The sequence below is a fragment of the Cynoglossus semilaevis genome, chromosome 16 (assembly GCF_000523025.1).
Source record: "Cynoglossus semilaevis isolate Cse_v1.0 chromosome 16, Cse_v1.0, whole genome shotgun sequence".
In the NCBI taxonomy this organism is placed as follows: domain Eukaryota; kingdom Metazoa; phylum Chordata; class Actinopteri; order Pleuronectiformes; family Cynoglossidae; genus Cynoglossus; species Cynoglossus semilaevis.
The window spans coordinates 13,507,519-13,523,686 of record NC_024322.1 but is presented as its reverse complement, the minus strand read 5'-3'; the positions used below and the strand labels follow the sequence as shown (position 1 = coordinate 13,523,686).

The 16,168-nt window shown below is 39.4% G+C and overlaps 3 protein-coding genes across 3 annotated transcripts in view; 2 read left to right on the top strand and 1 right to left on the bottom strand.

The window, feature by feature from the left end:
- stk39 (serine threonine kinase 39) overlaps positions 1 to 602 on the bottom strand; it is a 25,190-nt gene extending 24,588 nt beyond the window's left edge. The window contains exon 1 of the mRNA XM_008328812.3: positions 468 to 602. The gene's annotated coding sequence lies outside the window, so the exon portion shown is untranslated. The remainder of the gene's footprint in view (positions 1 to 467) is intronic.
- The window catches only part of cers6 (ceramide synthase 6), a 16,821-nt gene extending 2,069 nt beyond the window's left edge, over positions 1 to 14,752 (top strand). The window contains exons 2-11 of the mRNA XM_008328806.3: positions 284 to 389; positions 498 to 628; positions 5,434 to 5,491; positions 7,948 to 7,998; positions 8,111 to 8,203; positions 10,406 to 10,534; positions 10,879 to 10,985; positions 12,138 to 12,294; positions 12,466 to 12,489; positions 13,744 to 14,752. Of these exons, the coding sequence (XP_008327028.1) occupies positions 284 to 389; positions 498 to 628; positions 5,434 to 5,491; positions 7,948 to 7,998; positions 8,111 to 8,203; positions 10,406 to 10,534; positions 10,879 to 10,985; positions 12,138 to 12,294; positions 12,466 to 12,489; positions 13,744 to 13,902 (1,015 nt within the window). The 3' untranslated portion in view covers positions 13,903 to 14,752. The remainder of the gene's footprint in view (positions 1 to 283; positions 390 to 497; positions 629 to 5,433; positions 5,492 to 7,947; positions 7,999 to 8,110; positions 8,204 to 10,405; positions 10,535 to 10,878; positions 10,986 to 12,137; positions 12,295 to 12,465; positions 12,490 to 13,743) is intronic.
- Positions 14,753 to 15,569: 817 nt separating this feature from the next.
- Positions 15,570 to 16,168, top strand: part of nostrin (nitric oxide synthase trafficking) — a 4,121-nt gene continuing 3,522 nt past the window's right edge. Inside the window, exons 1-3 of the mRNA XM_008328800.3 lie at positions 15,570 to 15,649; positions 15,733 to 15,818; positions 15,893 to 15,976. Coding sequence (XP_008327022.1) covers positions 15,623 to 15,649; positions 15,733 to 15,818; positions 15,893 to 15,976 — 197 coding nt within the window. The 5' untranslated portion in view covers positions 15,570 to 15,622. The remainder of the gene's footprint in view (positions 15,650 to 15,732; positions 15,819 to 15,892; positions 15,977 to 16,168) is intronic.

The window sequence follows — 16,168 nt, the reverse complement described above, 5'->3', positions numbered from 1 at the left end:
CCGTAGCGCCGCGGATCCTCGGTTGGACCCGGATAGCCGGCCTCCCTCGCGGGGGCCGGTGCGCAGAGCCGTTCGAGACAGGGCTGGGGCGCGGCCGGGACACGGCCGCCCCCCCCCCGCCCCCCCCCCCCCGTCCCCAGCTCATGTCCCCTGTGAACTGACTGTCTTGTGTCTCCATTCATAAATGTGAATGACACAGCTACGTGCAGTTAATTAACACTGATCCAAACTGTCTCTGTTCTGATTCTGATAACAGTGTCACATTTCGATCTCGTTTTTGCAGGTTCATTGCCAGACCATGTGCCATGGGCCTGAAGATCCAGGCCAACGGGCCGCAAAAAGCCCAACCTAACGCCATCCTGGAGAAGGTTTTCACCGCCATAACCAAGGTGGAGCCAGTGTTTGTGTGCATGTGCCGTTTGACTTTTGTCACCGAGACCCACGTGAAAACACATTTTTAAATATACCTGTGTGTATTTTCTTATGTTGTCTCACAGCACCCAGATGAGAAGCGACTGGAGGGCCTGTCAAAGCAGCTGGACTGGGATGTGCGGACCATCCAACGCTGGTTCAGGCAACGACGCAACCAGGAGAAGCCCAGCACTCTCGCCCGCTTCTGTGAAAGCATGTAAGACAAATGAGATTACACACCACAGCACTCATCCCACGCAGCTGTAATGTCTTTCAGATTCAGAAAACTTTATTTATCTAGAAAAGCAAACTTTACAAAACAATTAAGAGATTAGAGATGTTGTGTTTGTTGTCATGGTAACGAGATGTAAATTCTATTCCAATGTTAAGGAGTAGATTACATACCTTGAATGTAATATTTATTGTTTTACATGAGAAAACTGATATTCACATGTAATGAAAAAAGCATTTAAATATTACATATATGTAGATGTAATATTACACTATTACTATTATTATACTACATACGTATATTGCACCATATGTTTTCTTATATATTACTCGTGTGTTTTATAAGTTTGGTCCAGGTGCAGGTTTCCACAGTAGTGAATACTACTGTACGTCTGCCTTATCACTGTTAATGCAAATAGTCTTCACTGTTGTACCATTCATCAATAATCCAACAGTGACAGTAGTAAAAGCAGGCCTGTTGTTTTACATGAACCCAGTGAGAGTGGTGCATTCATACTGTATGGAAATGGGAATTTCCATTAGTTTTCATGCAGCATGAACAAATGAAAAGCACATATTTACAAAGACAGCACATGTTATACAGATTGTAGTCTATAGGGGACGCAATGTTGTTATTGTATTATTACGTCGATTTGTTGCCATCTGGTCTATAAGAATTGTAAATAGTTAAATTAGTGTTTATTCCTTCTTGTCAGTCAGTGATGCAAAACAACAACTTCTGAGGTCTCGAATTTGAAGTGATTACCATTTTTGTTCATAATTACAATTTGTTAGAAGCACTGCTTCAGTGTTTAAACTGATCTTTCCCATCCCATCATCATCTTCATTTACCTCATCATTCCACCATCTCTTACGTGGATGATGAAGACTGCAACACCATCGCTGGTGCTGCCGTGGGATAAACAATTCTAATTTGTCCCAGTGTGTTCCTACGAACCCACTCAAGCTGCAACAGAGAATGAGCTAATCTGCAGTAGAGCATCTGCCATCAGGGACGTTGTAGTTACTTAACAATATGATGCTAAATGCTAACAAGGGAGTCACAGCTGACACAGTGCTGGAACCAGCGTGGCAGTTTGAGACACAGGAATCCCTCACAACTTCTGAACTCCCGACAGCTGCCGTCCACTCAGGAGGACAGTGTGGGCCAATCAGACTGCTGCACTCGAGTTTAATCTAAAAAAAAAAAAAAGAAGGAAGGAAAAAAACTGTTTTCTTGCACTCAAAATAGGAGTGTTTTCTGCTTCATTGCACAAAGTACAGGGTTGTTCAGCACAGTGGCATCATCTGGCATTTATTCAGTGAAAGCTCCAAAGTGGTTATCGCCATTGTAAATAATAGACTGCAGAAGAAAGTGGTCTTTGCAATAATTTGGCCTGATTGTCAATCCCTGTTTGCTTAGAATGCAGTTTTTCCAAATACTTTCAGTCCTTCCAGCAGTGATTGTGCTCTAATTAGGCCCCGGTGCACAGCTGCTGCAGACTGATAGGATTCTTTGTCCCTCACTTGTCGGGACGGCTGATCTGTTGTCTCTGCTGTTCATTATGTACACAGTACGTAGCAGGAACATTTGGTCTGTAATAATGGAGACCCGGTGTGCCAGTTTTTTTCATGTCCTTCATTTTCCACACTTGTTATTCCCTCTCTCCCCTCAGATGTACGGAAAAAAAACCTTTTCTGAGAAGCTTGAGTATCGATTTTGTCGTGAAGTAACCTACAGCAAGCAATTTTTATTTTTCTCTCGGCAGAAAAAGGAAATCTTTCCATAATGTTTTTGGAACAGGTGTTTTTGCTGTAATACCATAATCGTTCCAGTCTGGTTTTTCTTTTTTAATCCCTGACACAGGCTTGGAGTTGATAGTAGTTGATTGTGCTTTTAAAAAGCTTTAAAAAAACTTGTTGTTATAAGGAAGGTATTTTAATGTTGTGGAAAAAAAAGAGCCTGAAACCATCATAATGGAATTCCAAGAAATGTTTCTCCCCCAAGGGTTTTAAATTCCACAATAACAGAAATGTTGCACTTGGGATTATCCCACCACAGAAATAAAAACATGGCTTCTATTTAAAGCTAAAAATGTGTGAGAAAGTACAGTACTGTGAACAGTGCAACATTACCTGTGATACCCCCCCCCTTCCTCTCCCTTTCCATTTGCCTACATTAGCACAGAGTGAGGCGAGAATACACTTTCATGTCTTTATTAACATCCTGAACTGTCTGATCTCTGCCTCTGTCCCTTTCTCTTCTCTGCTCTGACTGAAAACAAAAAAAAATTAATATCTCTGGTCTGGTTTTCTATTTTTAACTCGCAGCATATGGCCTCAGTTAGCGGGGGCATAAGTGGGATGAATTTTAAGTGATCTTCACTCCGGCTTTCAGTTGTTTTCACGTCTTTGTGTGGACGTCGTATTTTGATTTCTACCCTCTAATTTTCACCACTGCTCCATTAATCAGTCGCTGCTCGGATTCCTAAAATGGTTCTAGGAGGTGATGATTCAACGATTCAACAGAACATTATTATTACTGTTACTGTAATCACATGCACCAAAAGTCAGTATAACTTACATGGGTTTCTAACAACAAATGCAGCACATGCTAAGAAATTAGCTACCGTACACGCTCTCGGTCCATCTCCCACCACTACTTCTTATCATGTTGCAATATTTTATGTGAGGAATTAAAGTCCAGTCATTAAAATAAACATATGCTAATTCAGCCACATTTTAATTACAGACATTAATGTAACAGCAGAGAGAGGATTCATTTAATTTGGGCTTAAGCTCCATCTGTAATTGTTCCGTAGGGCAGATTGAAAGTAACCTCATAGAGTCAGCTGTCATTAACTGTGTTCTACAGCCTGCAGTACAGAGTACAAAAAAAAACTACAAAACTGTTGAATACTTACATGCTATTTTTTGTGTGCAAATTCTCAGTCACATGTGGGCAGACTTTTAATCTTTTTTTGACTCACTGTGTCTTTCCAGTGAACTTTATTTAGGTTATATTAAGACTAACTATATCTCAATCTGAAAGGTTTTATTTTTATATTGGGCGTTTTGCCCCAAAGCCCCTTTCTAATTTAATTTTTTTCCAAACTGGATGATAGTTGAACAGAGTGAAGTCTTGTTAATTTCTAGATCTAATAAAATTAAATTTCCCCCTCTGTGAATTAGTTTCCTCTAAAAAGGTACATCATCGTACGTTTGTGTACAGTATCCTTCATCAACTGACTCTCATATCACCCTAACTATCTTAACCACTGGTACTAACCAGCACCAATTACCTAGACACATGCAGAAGGCAGACTGTGGCCACATCATGTAAATGAACTCATTACAGCCTTTTCATAATTCAATGACCATTTTGAGAAATGATGATTTCAGACAGAAATGGTCCATTTACACAGAGGTGCTACGAGTCAATGTGATTTGAGCTACAATGGCAGCACTTCAAAAACACTCCTGCAGGTTTGATGAATCAGTTGCCATGCAACAGTTTCTACTGCGTATAAGGTAGTCTTGTCAAAATGATCCTTCAGTCAGTCACTCTTGCGGTGGGGGGGGGGGGGGGTGGGGGGGGGGGGGGGGGGGGTAGGGGGGGACAGTAGTCAGGGACCTAGAGACACCCAACAAATCTCCAGTCTCTTAAGGGCAAAACCTGCACGTTTGTATTTTACCCAGAAACATGCTGAGAGTCCTTTTAGGTCATGTGACTGTACACATCGCTGCTGCACGTTGGCTGAAAAATCAACTCCTGCTCTAGAGCTGGAACATAATGTAGAACTCGATGACAGGAATAACATTTCTTATGCACCAAGAAACATTAATTTTGCACGAACAGCCATTTCTCGGAAAAACTTTAGCTCCAAATGGTGGGGTGTGGCCCGTGACTGCTCCGCAAAGACCTGGCAAACTACAAAATATTATTTTATATGAAGCTTTTTGTTAGATTTCTTGGCTTTTTTTAACTTATTTCGGCTAATATATGCATCTATATTGTACATTAGGCACAATCCAAAGAAAAACCTTTTAGTTATTAACCTATAAACTAACTTCTTGTACCTCTTAAGCCACCACTGCAACGATGTTTAAAATAAAAGAAGTGACATAAATGGCTACATAAATCTCAAAGGTCCGTCAGAGACGACTAACTTGACATTTTCCATTTTTACTCTGGAAAGCCCGACATTTTTAGATCCATTCAAAGATTCTATCGTAGAAAATACCACGGTCGGTGTCAGATATTTAGCCCCCACACACCCCAGATTACAGGCTCTGACTGCTGGATTGTCCACTCAATCAGAGTCTCCTCTGCCTCTGGCCTCATACAGTAATCAGTCTCTCTATCATTGTGTAATTCCAGTCTCCCAAAGATGTGCGGTGTTACGTAAAGAGCCGTCTGGTCTAGGCCTGGACACTGTGTGAGTGTCTTTTGTTTCCCCTCAGACCTCAGCACAGTGAAGTCAGCAACGTCCCATTCTGTGAGTCACTGACCACTGTCTGCAGATGTGGGGGAAAGCACCTCACACAATTACTTAAAAGTTCTGACCACAGGCATGGTAGCCACATACTGTAGCTTTCCGCAGTGCACTGAACCTGAGAACCGATCCCCGTGAGTGGTTCACACATATCCACGTCCACGTCCACATTATTCACAACTCTACTTTGTATAAATGTTTACTGAATTGAAGCCACATATTTTTCGTGACTTTCTATTTTTAAAGTTTGTTCAGCTTTCAGCCGTGTTTTACTTTTGTGATTTGTTTCTTTCAGGTGGAGGTTTACTTTCTATCTCTACATTTTTACCTATGGAGTGCGTTTCCTTAAAAAGGTAAGCTTTACCTCTGTCCTTACATCTTCAAGGCCTTCTGCTAAAACAAACAAACTTCACTGTGAACGTCACCAAGGCTTTATGCTGCTTCATAGCCAGAAAGAAAAGTTTGAGTTGGTGTATGATTAGACTGTTAATCAGTCCAGAACCTGGGCAATAAAAAAAGTACTTGATGGTACCAGAGATGATTTTCAGTAAGTGAACAAGGTTAGTATAAAATATGCTGAGCAATAATTCAACTCATAAGAAAGCTACTGACATGTTGTTTGTTTTACTTACAGTTAGGTTGAGATAAAAGTCCTTTCAATTGTATAATTTTAATTTTTAATTTTGGACTATGTTCATTTGTCCCATGTAACATTATTGGGAGGTGAAGGAGGTCAGGACATTTCTGACAGAGCCCTCCCATTCCCCCACCCTGCCTTAGTTCTTCCTTTTTTAGAAACTTCAAAGTCCCAGCAGCTGTTGAGCTTAATGAAGAATGACTGGCACTCAGTCTCAGTGACGTTTCACAAATGATGACCACTTTGCAAAATGAGCTAATAAATCTGTACAGTGTTGTGCATACATTATTAAAAAAACTAAACAGTATAAATCATTGGGGTAACATTAAAGATGGCAGTGGGTTTTTTTGTTTGGTTGGTTGTTTTTTTTTTAGAAATGAGCTGGATGATGAATCACTTTGTCAAAGTACATAAATGTTTGGTGGTCCCTGCTGCTGGCGTCACTCTCTGTGGGGTTTATTAATAGATAACGTGCAGAAGAGTCACAGCAGAGTGTACTGTTTGTTCATAAAACATTCTTCAGGATCACGTTCACCATTCCTCTCCTGCCCTGTGTGTCAGTACCATGTGCCTTCTGATCATCTAGTTATCTTTTAACGTTGATGGTACACACTAGTGTTCAGTTTTTGTTTCATACTCTTTTAGTGGTGATTATGTTAACAATGTATCATATGAAACTCTAAAGTAGGTATTTCATACATGGGAAGGTCACGACCTTCTGTGTGGATGCTGAGGTTTGGCAGATGTGTGGATTAAATAGTTCAATGTCTGACCTGCAGGGGTCATTTGCAATAACTGGTTTCTTAAAGTTTAAAATAAAATTTGATTAATTAACTACATGTTTCCTGAATGTGAACCCTGAGGGTATCTCTGCTGCCCCCTTAGGGTTAGGAAGTGAATAAGTAGTAGTTGGTTAGTGTTAAGGATTATTTTTCTCTTATATACTGTACAGTTTCCCTTCCACATAACATAAACATTAACATATGTCTATGTTAAGAGGAAGGTTTATGTTACTCACCACAGTAAACCCACCAAAGGCAACGCTATTCTATTAAGAGTTGGAGTCAAATGTCTTCACATGATTTTGGATGATGTGAAGTAACGGCACAGTTGAAAAGCAACACAGAAAAGTAATTAATTCATCAAACAAAAGTCATAATTGTTTCCCTCCAAACCGTTGAAGACGAGTTCGGACCAAGACTGTGCCCTGAGGGAGAGACTGACGGACAAACACTACAATTAATGCAGCTGTCTGCAGAGAGATGCACAATCAGCAGGCCCGGGGCAAGTCTCTGACTGGGTACAATTAACTTCACAGTCATTATCCTTTTATGTAGTTGTACTTGGATATTTAACTAGTGGGAAGTGTGCCACTTGTCATCTGATGGACTGAAACTGCTGCAGCTTCAGTGTTTGGATGTTGTTTCTCTTATACTGGCCACTTGGATCATGTCTCTTACTGTTTTAGATACTTTTGATTCACTTAATCATATATCAGACCTACTCTATGTTTGAACAGGCAGTTAATTATTTATATTTGAAACTGGAGCTGCAGTCTGAATGTAAAGCTGCAGGCGCTGAGAAATGAACTGGTCTTCCTGTAAACTCTTGAATAACTAAATACGCTCTTAAAATTTTATTGGGTTTATTTTAATGGTCTCACACAGTATTTAGGGTTCAGTTTGGCTTTGCCTGGCACAGACAACTCACACATCTTTTACCACTGATGGTTATTTCCAATAGGATTTGCCCGTTTTACATGTCAGACAGTCAAGGCAGGATTAGACACATGGAAACTAAAAAGAAGGAATGTAACTTGGAATATCTGCCCATACTGATATCAATCTGATACCTTCTTTTCTGCACCAGCATTCCAGACTGTTGTTGTGATTGTGTCTCTGTTAACAGCATGTTGCACAAAGTTAGCCAAAAAAGTTGTATGGTCAATTCCAAACTTGCCAAGAAATAGCTTTTTTGGTAGTAAATTATTTGGGTTTTTTTTGGCTCATGGCTTGTGCACACTAGTACAAAATATAGTTTATTTTATATTGATGTATTTTTAAAGAAAATATATACTTCTGTTTTAACTTTATTTTTAATATATATTTTAAATAATATTTATTAAAGTGTTTACTGTATATTTTATACTTGTCTGTGTGCCCTTTGTTGCAGACTCCCTGGCTGTGGAACACTAAAGAATGCTGGTACAACTATCCTTACCAGGTGAACAAGTCACACACTGCAGTGTTTGTCCTCTGTAGTAATGTTACAGGATGATGACAGTCCTCAGCAAGACTCTTATTCTAACCCTGGTTCTTTTTGTGTGCCCGTGCAGCCCCTGACTGTGGACATCCATTATTACTACATACTGGAGCTGTCCTTCTACCTGTCTTTGCTCTTTTCCCAATTCACAGACATTAGGAGGAAGGTAAGAGAGTGAACTGTGAACAACACTGAGCCACATCTGTACTGACAGGTGTCACTGACTGGTTGTTGAGAGAAGTAAAAATGCAGAATAAAAGGAGACACTTACAGAACTGATGCCTTGATGAAGCATCTCTTTTCTGACCAGCTTTGAATTCCGGAGGAGTTCCCCTGATGCGTTCTTTAAATATTAACCTGAAGACGAAAAAAAGATTAAACATGAGGGAGGGGAAATGACAAAACAAAACAAAAAAAGAAATATTTGTTTTATTTGGTTATAAATTCCAACACTTCAGAGAATTTCTGTTTGTTTTTTTTTACCCCATGTCACAACCTACTTCTTTGTCTTTGTCTAAGGACTAAAGTCCTGTTCTATCGTTCTATCAGTTCGGGAAAAGGAAAAAAAACATCAGATGGTACTAGAATGAAAACATGTTTTGACACTTGAATCATTTTAACAGATTTCCATAAAACGTGTCAGAGCTGTTGCAGAGGATTGTCACGTTATACATTTGTGAGAAATGATACAATCTTTTTGACCTAAGCCAAGCGTACACGCAACACATAGCAATTGCTACATAACAAATTAATGTTGACAAAAATATGCTGAAAACCATAACTGCAATACATTGTGGTTGTGCCGTCTGTTTATAATAGATTAGTTTATGGAATGAGTCAACAAGTCAACATGAAATGTGTGTTTGTAGGATTTGGCTCAGTTTCAACATACCTTTTAAATACACACACACACACACACACACACAGACACGTTACATTTTAGTTATAACTTTAATTTATGACTTCTTATTTTCCCAGAATTTAATGCTGAAACACAAAAACCAAACACTGTGTCATCAGTGTTTGGTTTTTTTACTACTGTGTAATAACAGAACACTATTTGCAGTATAGTGTGTGTGCATGCGTGTGTGTGTGTGAACGCTTTAAATTAACAAGCTCTGAGTAAATCCTTTAAAAGTTTAATTAAGTATCAATTTGCATGCCTTCCAGCCATAATCCCACCACTGTCTCCACTCCGTCCCCGGCTCAGCTCCCTTTCCAAAACACACTCCACTCCTGACACTCACTTCAGCTCCCATGATGCCATGCTGTGTATGCCTTCATTCTGTCATTTCTTTGTTGAACGTTGGCATGTTGTCTGTTTTGTTTTGTTTTTTTGTTTGTTTGTTTTTCCTTTCAGTTTTTTCATGCACAGTACTACACTGCTGAGGTCCTCTGAACTCCGGCCAATTCCAGTATGTTCTGCCTTCATTCTTGCTTCCATTCTGTGTCTTCCATCATTTTCTTTTCTCCCTCATTCTCCTATTTCTTTTGCTTTGTTGGACCAATTCTGGTCATTTTGAGCTTTGCAGTAAATGGTTGGCAAATGAGAAAATGTTAGGGCCCAATTCCAATGTATTTTTAAAGCTTTAATGAGTCATTAATATGAGGGAAAAATGTATTAGTTTTAATAAAGCATATAGCATGTCCCCTCCCTCTCTGCAGGGGGCGGTGCAAGCTTGCTCTACATTTCACCTAATTCTGATTTAGTGAATTATTCAAAACGTTTTCCACAAGAACTTTGACACCAGTGATTGTCCACTAAATAATTGTCCCCACTGTTCCTTTGGGGGTTAACAGCCATTGATTTTGAGTTTCAACACTGCCCCCTGCTGTTTCTGTTTTCAACTGATTAACTTTTCTTAGTTGTGTACAGACCACTAGCAAACAAAAACAAAAAAAAATACAGAAAGAAAAACAATTTTTTAAAAATCTGTTAACATGTAGAGTCCTCATCACAGTACTGATGATTGCTCAGACATGGAAAATTGCTTCTTCTTTTTTTCACTGAGGCAGGGATGAAACATTCACGTGTCATGATGTTCAAGTCCACGTGCTTCACATACTTGACCAGAATAGATGCTTTATTTAAAACAGACACTTCACGTTCTCACCAGAACCACAGGTGCATTTCCAATCTCTCTCTCTCTCTCTCTCTTTCTCTTATATTAGTGGGTAATAGATTTTCCATCTGTAGATGTGGCTATGCCTTTTTCTGTACACGGTTGTTGTAGCACTGTCATAGAAACTGGAGAAACCAAACATAAAAAATATGAATGTTTCACATTTGCTGCCTTAGCTTTTAGCCCAGATTGTATTCATTTGGGGGGAAAAATCAGTGACGTTTCTTTGGAATCTTTGTCTCCAGGATTTTCTCATCATGTTCCTGCACCACGTGGCAACAATCTCCCTCATCACCTTTTCCTACGTGAACAACATGGCACGAGTGGGAACACTAGTCATGTGTCTCCACGATGCAGCCGACGTGCTGATAGAGGTGAGGATAGCACAGAGAGCTGAACACTATAGGACCAGTGGTACCAGTATGACTAACAATGAAAATGTGCCTGCACAGGCCTACAGTGCTAGGCTAACCCCTGACTCTAAGCAAAGCTGTGGTGGGCCACATGTATTGATAAGGCAGGCCGCATCTGGCCTACAATTAAATCTCAGTACATTTGAAAATTGTGTAAATAATGTTGTCATTAAAATCTCACACTGTCAATTCGGTAAATTCCCAGCCTGGGATCAATAAAGTATATCTACATCTATCTAATTGTTCTCAGAGGACATTACATGGGCACATTTTGATAATAAAATATTTGCTAATTATTTTCCTAGGCTGCCAAGATGGCCAACTATGCCAAATGCCAGATTCTGTGCAACCTCCTGTTTGCAATGTTTGCAGTTCTCTTCATAAGTTCCAGACTGGGGGTTTATCCTGTCTGGTGAGTGTTACTCATTTATCGTGCTTCCTTCTCCACACTTTCTTTCATGCTGTGTGCTGACTTGTCATTTGCATACATACAGAGCCACACAAGCAGCCGGCTACAGAGTGAAAGGAACTGTCTCCTTGTCAATATGTAGTTTTCCTGCACCTCATCCCTAAAAAAAATGAAGCCACGCGGAGTTGTGTGGTGTCGTACTGTCTGTACTTTTCTGCGCAGTTTTTCGAGGTTGAGACACATCTCTGTGAATTTTGTTGCTAAGAAATAGTAACTATGGATACGGCAGCATTTTTTTAACCACTGAAAGAAATCCATGTTAAGCCGTCGATAAACAGCAGAGCATGATGTCTATCTTTGATCTGAGTGTAGAACCACAATGTGAAATTGAATCAATCGATCGCACGCAGACTTACACCTTCACATTAATAATGCAAAATCCTTGTTTCATCAGCTGATAACACTGGACAGTAAAGCACCATGTAATCAGCACAAGCCCTAAAAATGTCAAGCAGCCGTGAGCAGCTGTTGATCCTGAGTTTCACAAGTACAAGGAGACAGAGTGTATGTTTTAAATCAGCTCTGATGTTGAAAAAAAAACTCAATTATTGAGCATTGCATAAAAACAGGACATTTCTAACATTAATGTTTGTCGTCAGTTGTAAACATCCTGAGATAATGTTGTGTTTGTTGTTTTAGTCTTTAAATTTAAGTCGACTTTCTGCTGGTGTAGTATTTTCCTTTGGCTGTGTGATATGAGAACACTACGGTTGTTTAGTCTGTGCTGCTCACACCAGGGGTAAAGTTGTTATTTCTTTAAAACTGTTGCCATGGCTGCAGCTTCTGAGGTAGATGTCACTGCCAGTAGTCTTCAGAGACACATTGGTTCTGAATAAGATCTCATCACATTTAGTATGACTGCATCACACAAACACAGAAAACAGCTGAACAGTAGCGACAGTATGTAAACAACAAAAATCATACAATTATAGAACTATAATTGTGTTCCCATAGCGGTTAACTGGGTAGAAAGCCAAGTCTAAAAAATATATGCAAAGTTAATTTGATGATCGTTAATCTTTGTGATGTCTAGTCAAAATATTGAAACCTTTATTTTTATATTTCTCATTCCCTCGCTTCCTTTTACCCCTACAGGATTTTAAACACCACCTTGTTTGAGAGTTGGGAGATTGTGGGCCCATTCCCATCCTGGTGGGTCTTTAACCTGCTTCTCATCCTGCTTCAGCTCCTTCACTCCTTCTGGTCCTACCTTATAGTGAAGACAGTGTGCCGAGCCATATCTAAAGGAAAGGTGCGTTGCCCCACTCCTCTGACCTTTTCCTTTTCTTGACTTTAATTTTGTTGATCTTGTAATAATTCGTTATTTGAACTTTGTGCGTTCATTAACACTGTGTAGCAACACTGTTAGCCACTGTTGATTTTGCCTTGTTTCTTTTCTCTATGCTAACCCGCAACCTTCAAGGTGGGAAAGTGGAACCCCTTACATGTAAGTACGCTTTGAGATTTTTTTTTAATATCCTACATTAATTACTATGGATTAAAGTACACGCATAAACATGTTTTGGGATTTGTAACCAGAAACCTGTAAAATTGCTGCCATTCTCAGCGACAGCCCTCAGAGCTCAGGGCCGTTTTGCAAATGCCTTCACAGCAAATGAAGTACATTGGTTTTGCTGACATTATATTTTAACTCAAACCTCCAGCCTGCCTAAGTGCAGCCTCATAGAACTCTTTAGCAGTCATAGACTCCTAATGTGGTTTAAATAACGTCATCCTATTATTTCCATTTTGTTAATGCTCTTTATTTATGGAACCATTCATTTCTTTCAATGCTCAGTGCCATTTGTAAAGTCTACCATTGATGCTAGTGGAGTGGTACTTACCTGTTTCCAGAAGGTTCGGGTTTGATACCACAGCTTCTTCAAATCCTGAATGAGGATGGGCATCCGCTGTTTAATCTTTGCCAAATCATTATGTGAAGTGCTGCTGTGAACTGTGATGGAAAAGAGTCAAAAGTCAATAGAGATGTAATAAGTACTCTGTTTCATATAAAAACCCTCAGAATATTCCTAAAATTATTTTGTCTAACATTTGTCAAAACAATTTATTTAAGAAATAGGCGTGGGTAACGGTCCGATATTCTGTGATTTACTGCGATATATTAAGTAACTCAATATAGTAATATAAAGAAATATCATTGTAGGAAAACTGTCAGCACAGCAAACACACAACGCTGTCACATGCTTAACATCAGGTTACTCAAATTGGAAAAGAGGGATCTAATTTTGTGATCGCTAGAGAAGAAGCATTAGCAAAATAAAATGAACCAATTTAATTTCAACAAAGTAATCATATTTAGTTATTTCAGTGTTTTGATATTTTCTTACACCCCTAAATAGGAAAAAGTTTTTGATTTTGTTCTGTTTTTTTTTTTGTACCTCCAGCACTGCTATTTATAGACACAGCAAGAAGCCCTTTCTATTATTTTCTGACATTTCCAGACTAACAATTAAGCAATCCATCAGGAATATAAAGGTCGCAGTTATAATTCACCACATTTTGAGCCTGCAAATTGATTTTGTGGCTGTTGCAGCTTGAGACTGAGTGGCAGAACGTCTCGCCGTTTGATTTGCAAAAGCCCATTTGTCACACCATCATGCGTGGCTGCCACAGATAATGACAGAGACAAGGATTTTAATGAGAAATGTCCTATCTCTGTCCATCCTCCCTTTTCCTGCAGGTGTCTAAGGACGACCGCAGCGACATCGAGTCCAGCTCTGATGAGGACGACAGCCCCCCGCCCCTTCAGAAGCACCACAGCAGCGCCACCAATGGGACCAATAAAAATCACGGGACCAATGGCTACCTGACGGGAGTGCCGTACCCCGACGAACACTGACTGAGCTTATATTTATACATCAGTGGAGCCGTGACACAGACTCCATCCATCTATCTGTGCGTGTATGTGTTTGAGTGTGTGGTGGACACAAGAACAGCGTCGTCTCTCCGGCACTGATCGTTTGTACTCAAAACCACATGGTTGAAGTTTTGTTATCGGTCTGATTCCTATACCTTTTTGCAAATGTCCCATCTTTGCAGAGCTCATACTTATATATACATATATATTTGCATTAGAATCTCATTTCAGTGAGATGCCGAGGCACTCGTACTGGCACTACCCACTCTGTTTATCAGGCAATTGGATGACAGCATTCCACTCTGTGGTGTTAGCATGTTACTCTAACATACAGTAGTCAGGCACACTGGGGGCGCGATTCCCTTATATTTGTGTTTCTCTGTCTTATTTATATATTTTTTCTCACTACAGTGGCAGATGGCTCAGTCAGACTGCTGCTCTACTATGATGTCAGTGTTACTTCACATGACAAGACTTCACATTGAGTATTACAGTAGTAAAAGGCCGTACAACCTAGGTGTATTTAAATGCTACACCCCCAAAGATTTGCTAAAACAGCGGCTGAGTTTTTCATCTCCACATGGATCGCAATGTTTGGAGTTTGCTCACATTTAAAAGGAAAAAAATCACATTCTTTACCATTTATGAGATGTCAATAACAGTATTATGTGTGTGCATCAGATATGGCCAGATGCTGTATTCTCTATTGAAGCATTTTGTTTAGTATTCTTGTACTTTTTGGGTAAGCATTCCATTAAAAGGCCATTTCTTCACAGACCAGGCAGACGTCAATTGTTAAAATTATTCAATAAAAACATGGATACTGCAAGTATGTGAACTGCATGTGTGTGTGTATGTTCAAAACCCCTTAAGAGGAAAAACATAATAGTATTTCAAAGGATCTATGGGAAATAAAAAGGTAAGTATGAGATTCTTTCTTTGCTTGATTTTTCACTGGTAGACAATATATAAAAAATGGCAATATAAAAATGTTATGTATATCTTTATATATATATTTTAAATATATATATGTATATATATAGTATATTCATATGTTTAATACCTTAATTTAATAATAATACATTTTATGCACCTTTCTAACACTCATATAAACTTATTACCAGCTAACATGCTAGTTGAAGAACCTCTCAGACGGTTTGTGTTCGGTGTATTCAAAATTACAATTGTGAGAGGAAACAACATATAAATAATCACCTTTCTTTGGAGCAGTGTCAGGTGACAGCCTGATACGTCAGTGTTGTGTTGACAGAGATCTTCACCACTGCAAAAATCTGCTGGTTTAAACACAGGGATCTCAGATTACATGCTTTGCTCTGAATGCACAATAGCTAAAGAACTTAGAACAACAAGAAATAATTCATAATATTATTACAAATAAATACATTTTTAAACTTCATTTTGTCCAGTGATAAAAACAAAATTAAAAAAAATAAATATAATAAGAATTAAGTTTGAATTTAGACACACAAACAGGCCCAGAGTGACAGATGAAAGCACAGTGTTTTGTGTTTATATGTTCCTCTTTGACACAGTTTGCAGTTTTCTCTTTCGTTCCCACTGGCTGGAATTTTCATTTGAAACACGCACTGACAAAAGCTGAGGTGGTTTCCGCCTTAGTGACTTTGTAGGGAAGGCGGTTAAAGTTCCTGTTCCAAAGTCCACAAACAATCACAGTCTTAAGATGAGGGACCCTGTCAGCACCTGCTCGGTGAGTGTTTCTGTTTTAAAACTTACTGACTGCAGTCAAATCACTGATTTTAACAGAGTCTTGTGTCTTTTACTCTCTTCCAGTACCACCAGTTTTACCAGAATGTAAAACGATTCTCAAAAACTGGGGAGTACTTCTGCAAAGAACTCATGACGGTGTTTCAGCAGAGGTAGGGTTGGCAAAGACACCGCAGTCATACTCGAACCGAATGCCTGTTTGATTCTGATTTGTGTCTTTTTCTAGGGCTGAGCTGGAACATACTTATTCCAAAGGTCTGCAGAAACTGGCCGGCAAACTCCTCAGGGCCTCGAAAGGAATGCCAAACAAGTAAGGCTCGGCGTTCAAACTGGATCTGGCTCTTTTTTCTTTTTTTTTTTGTTCTTCTGCTCTGTTTTATGTTGAACATGACTCACTTGTGCGGCCCGGCTGCCATGTGTTGTACAGAAATAATGCTATTATGGTGAATAACACGCTCGCAGCGGAAAGAAAAGTGCAGAACACAGGTAGGTGTCAGGCTAA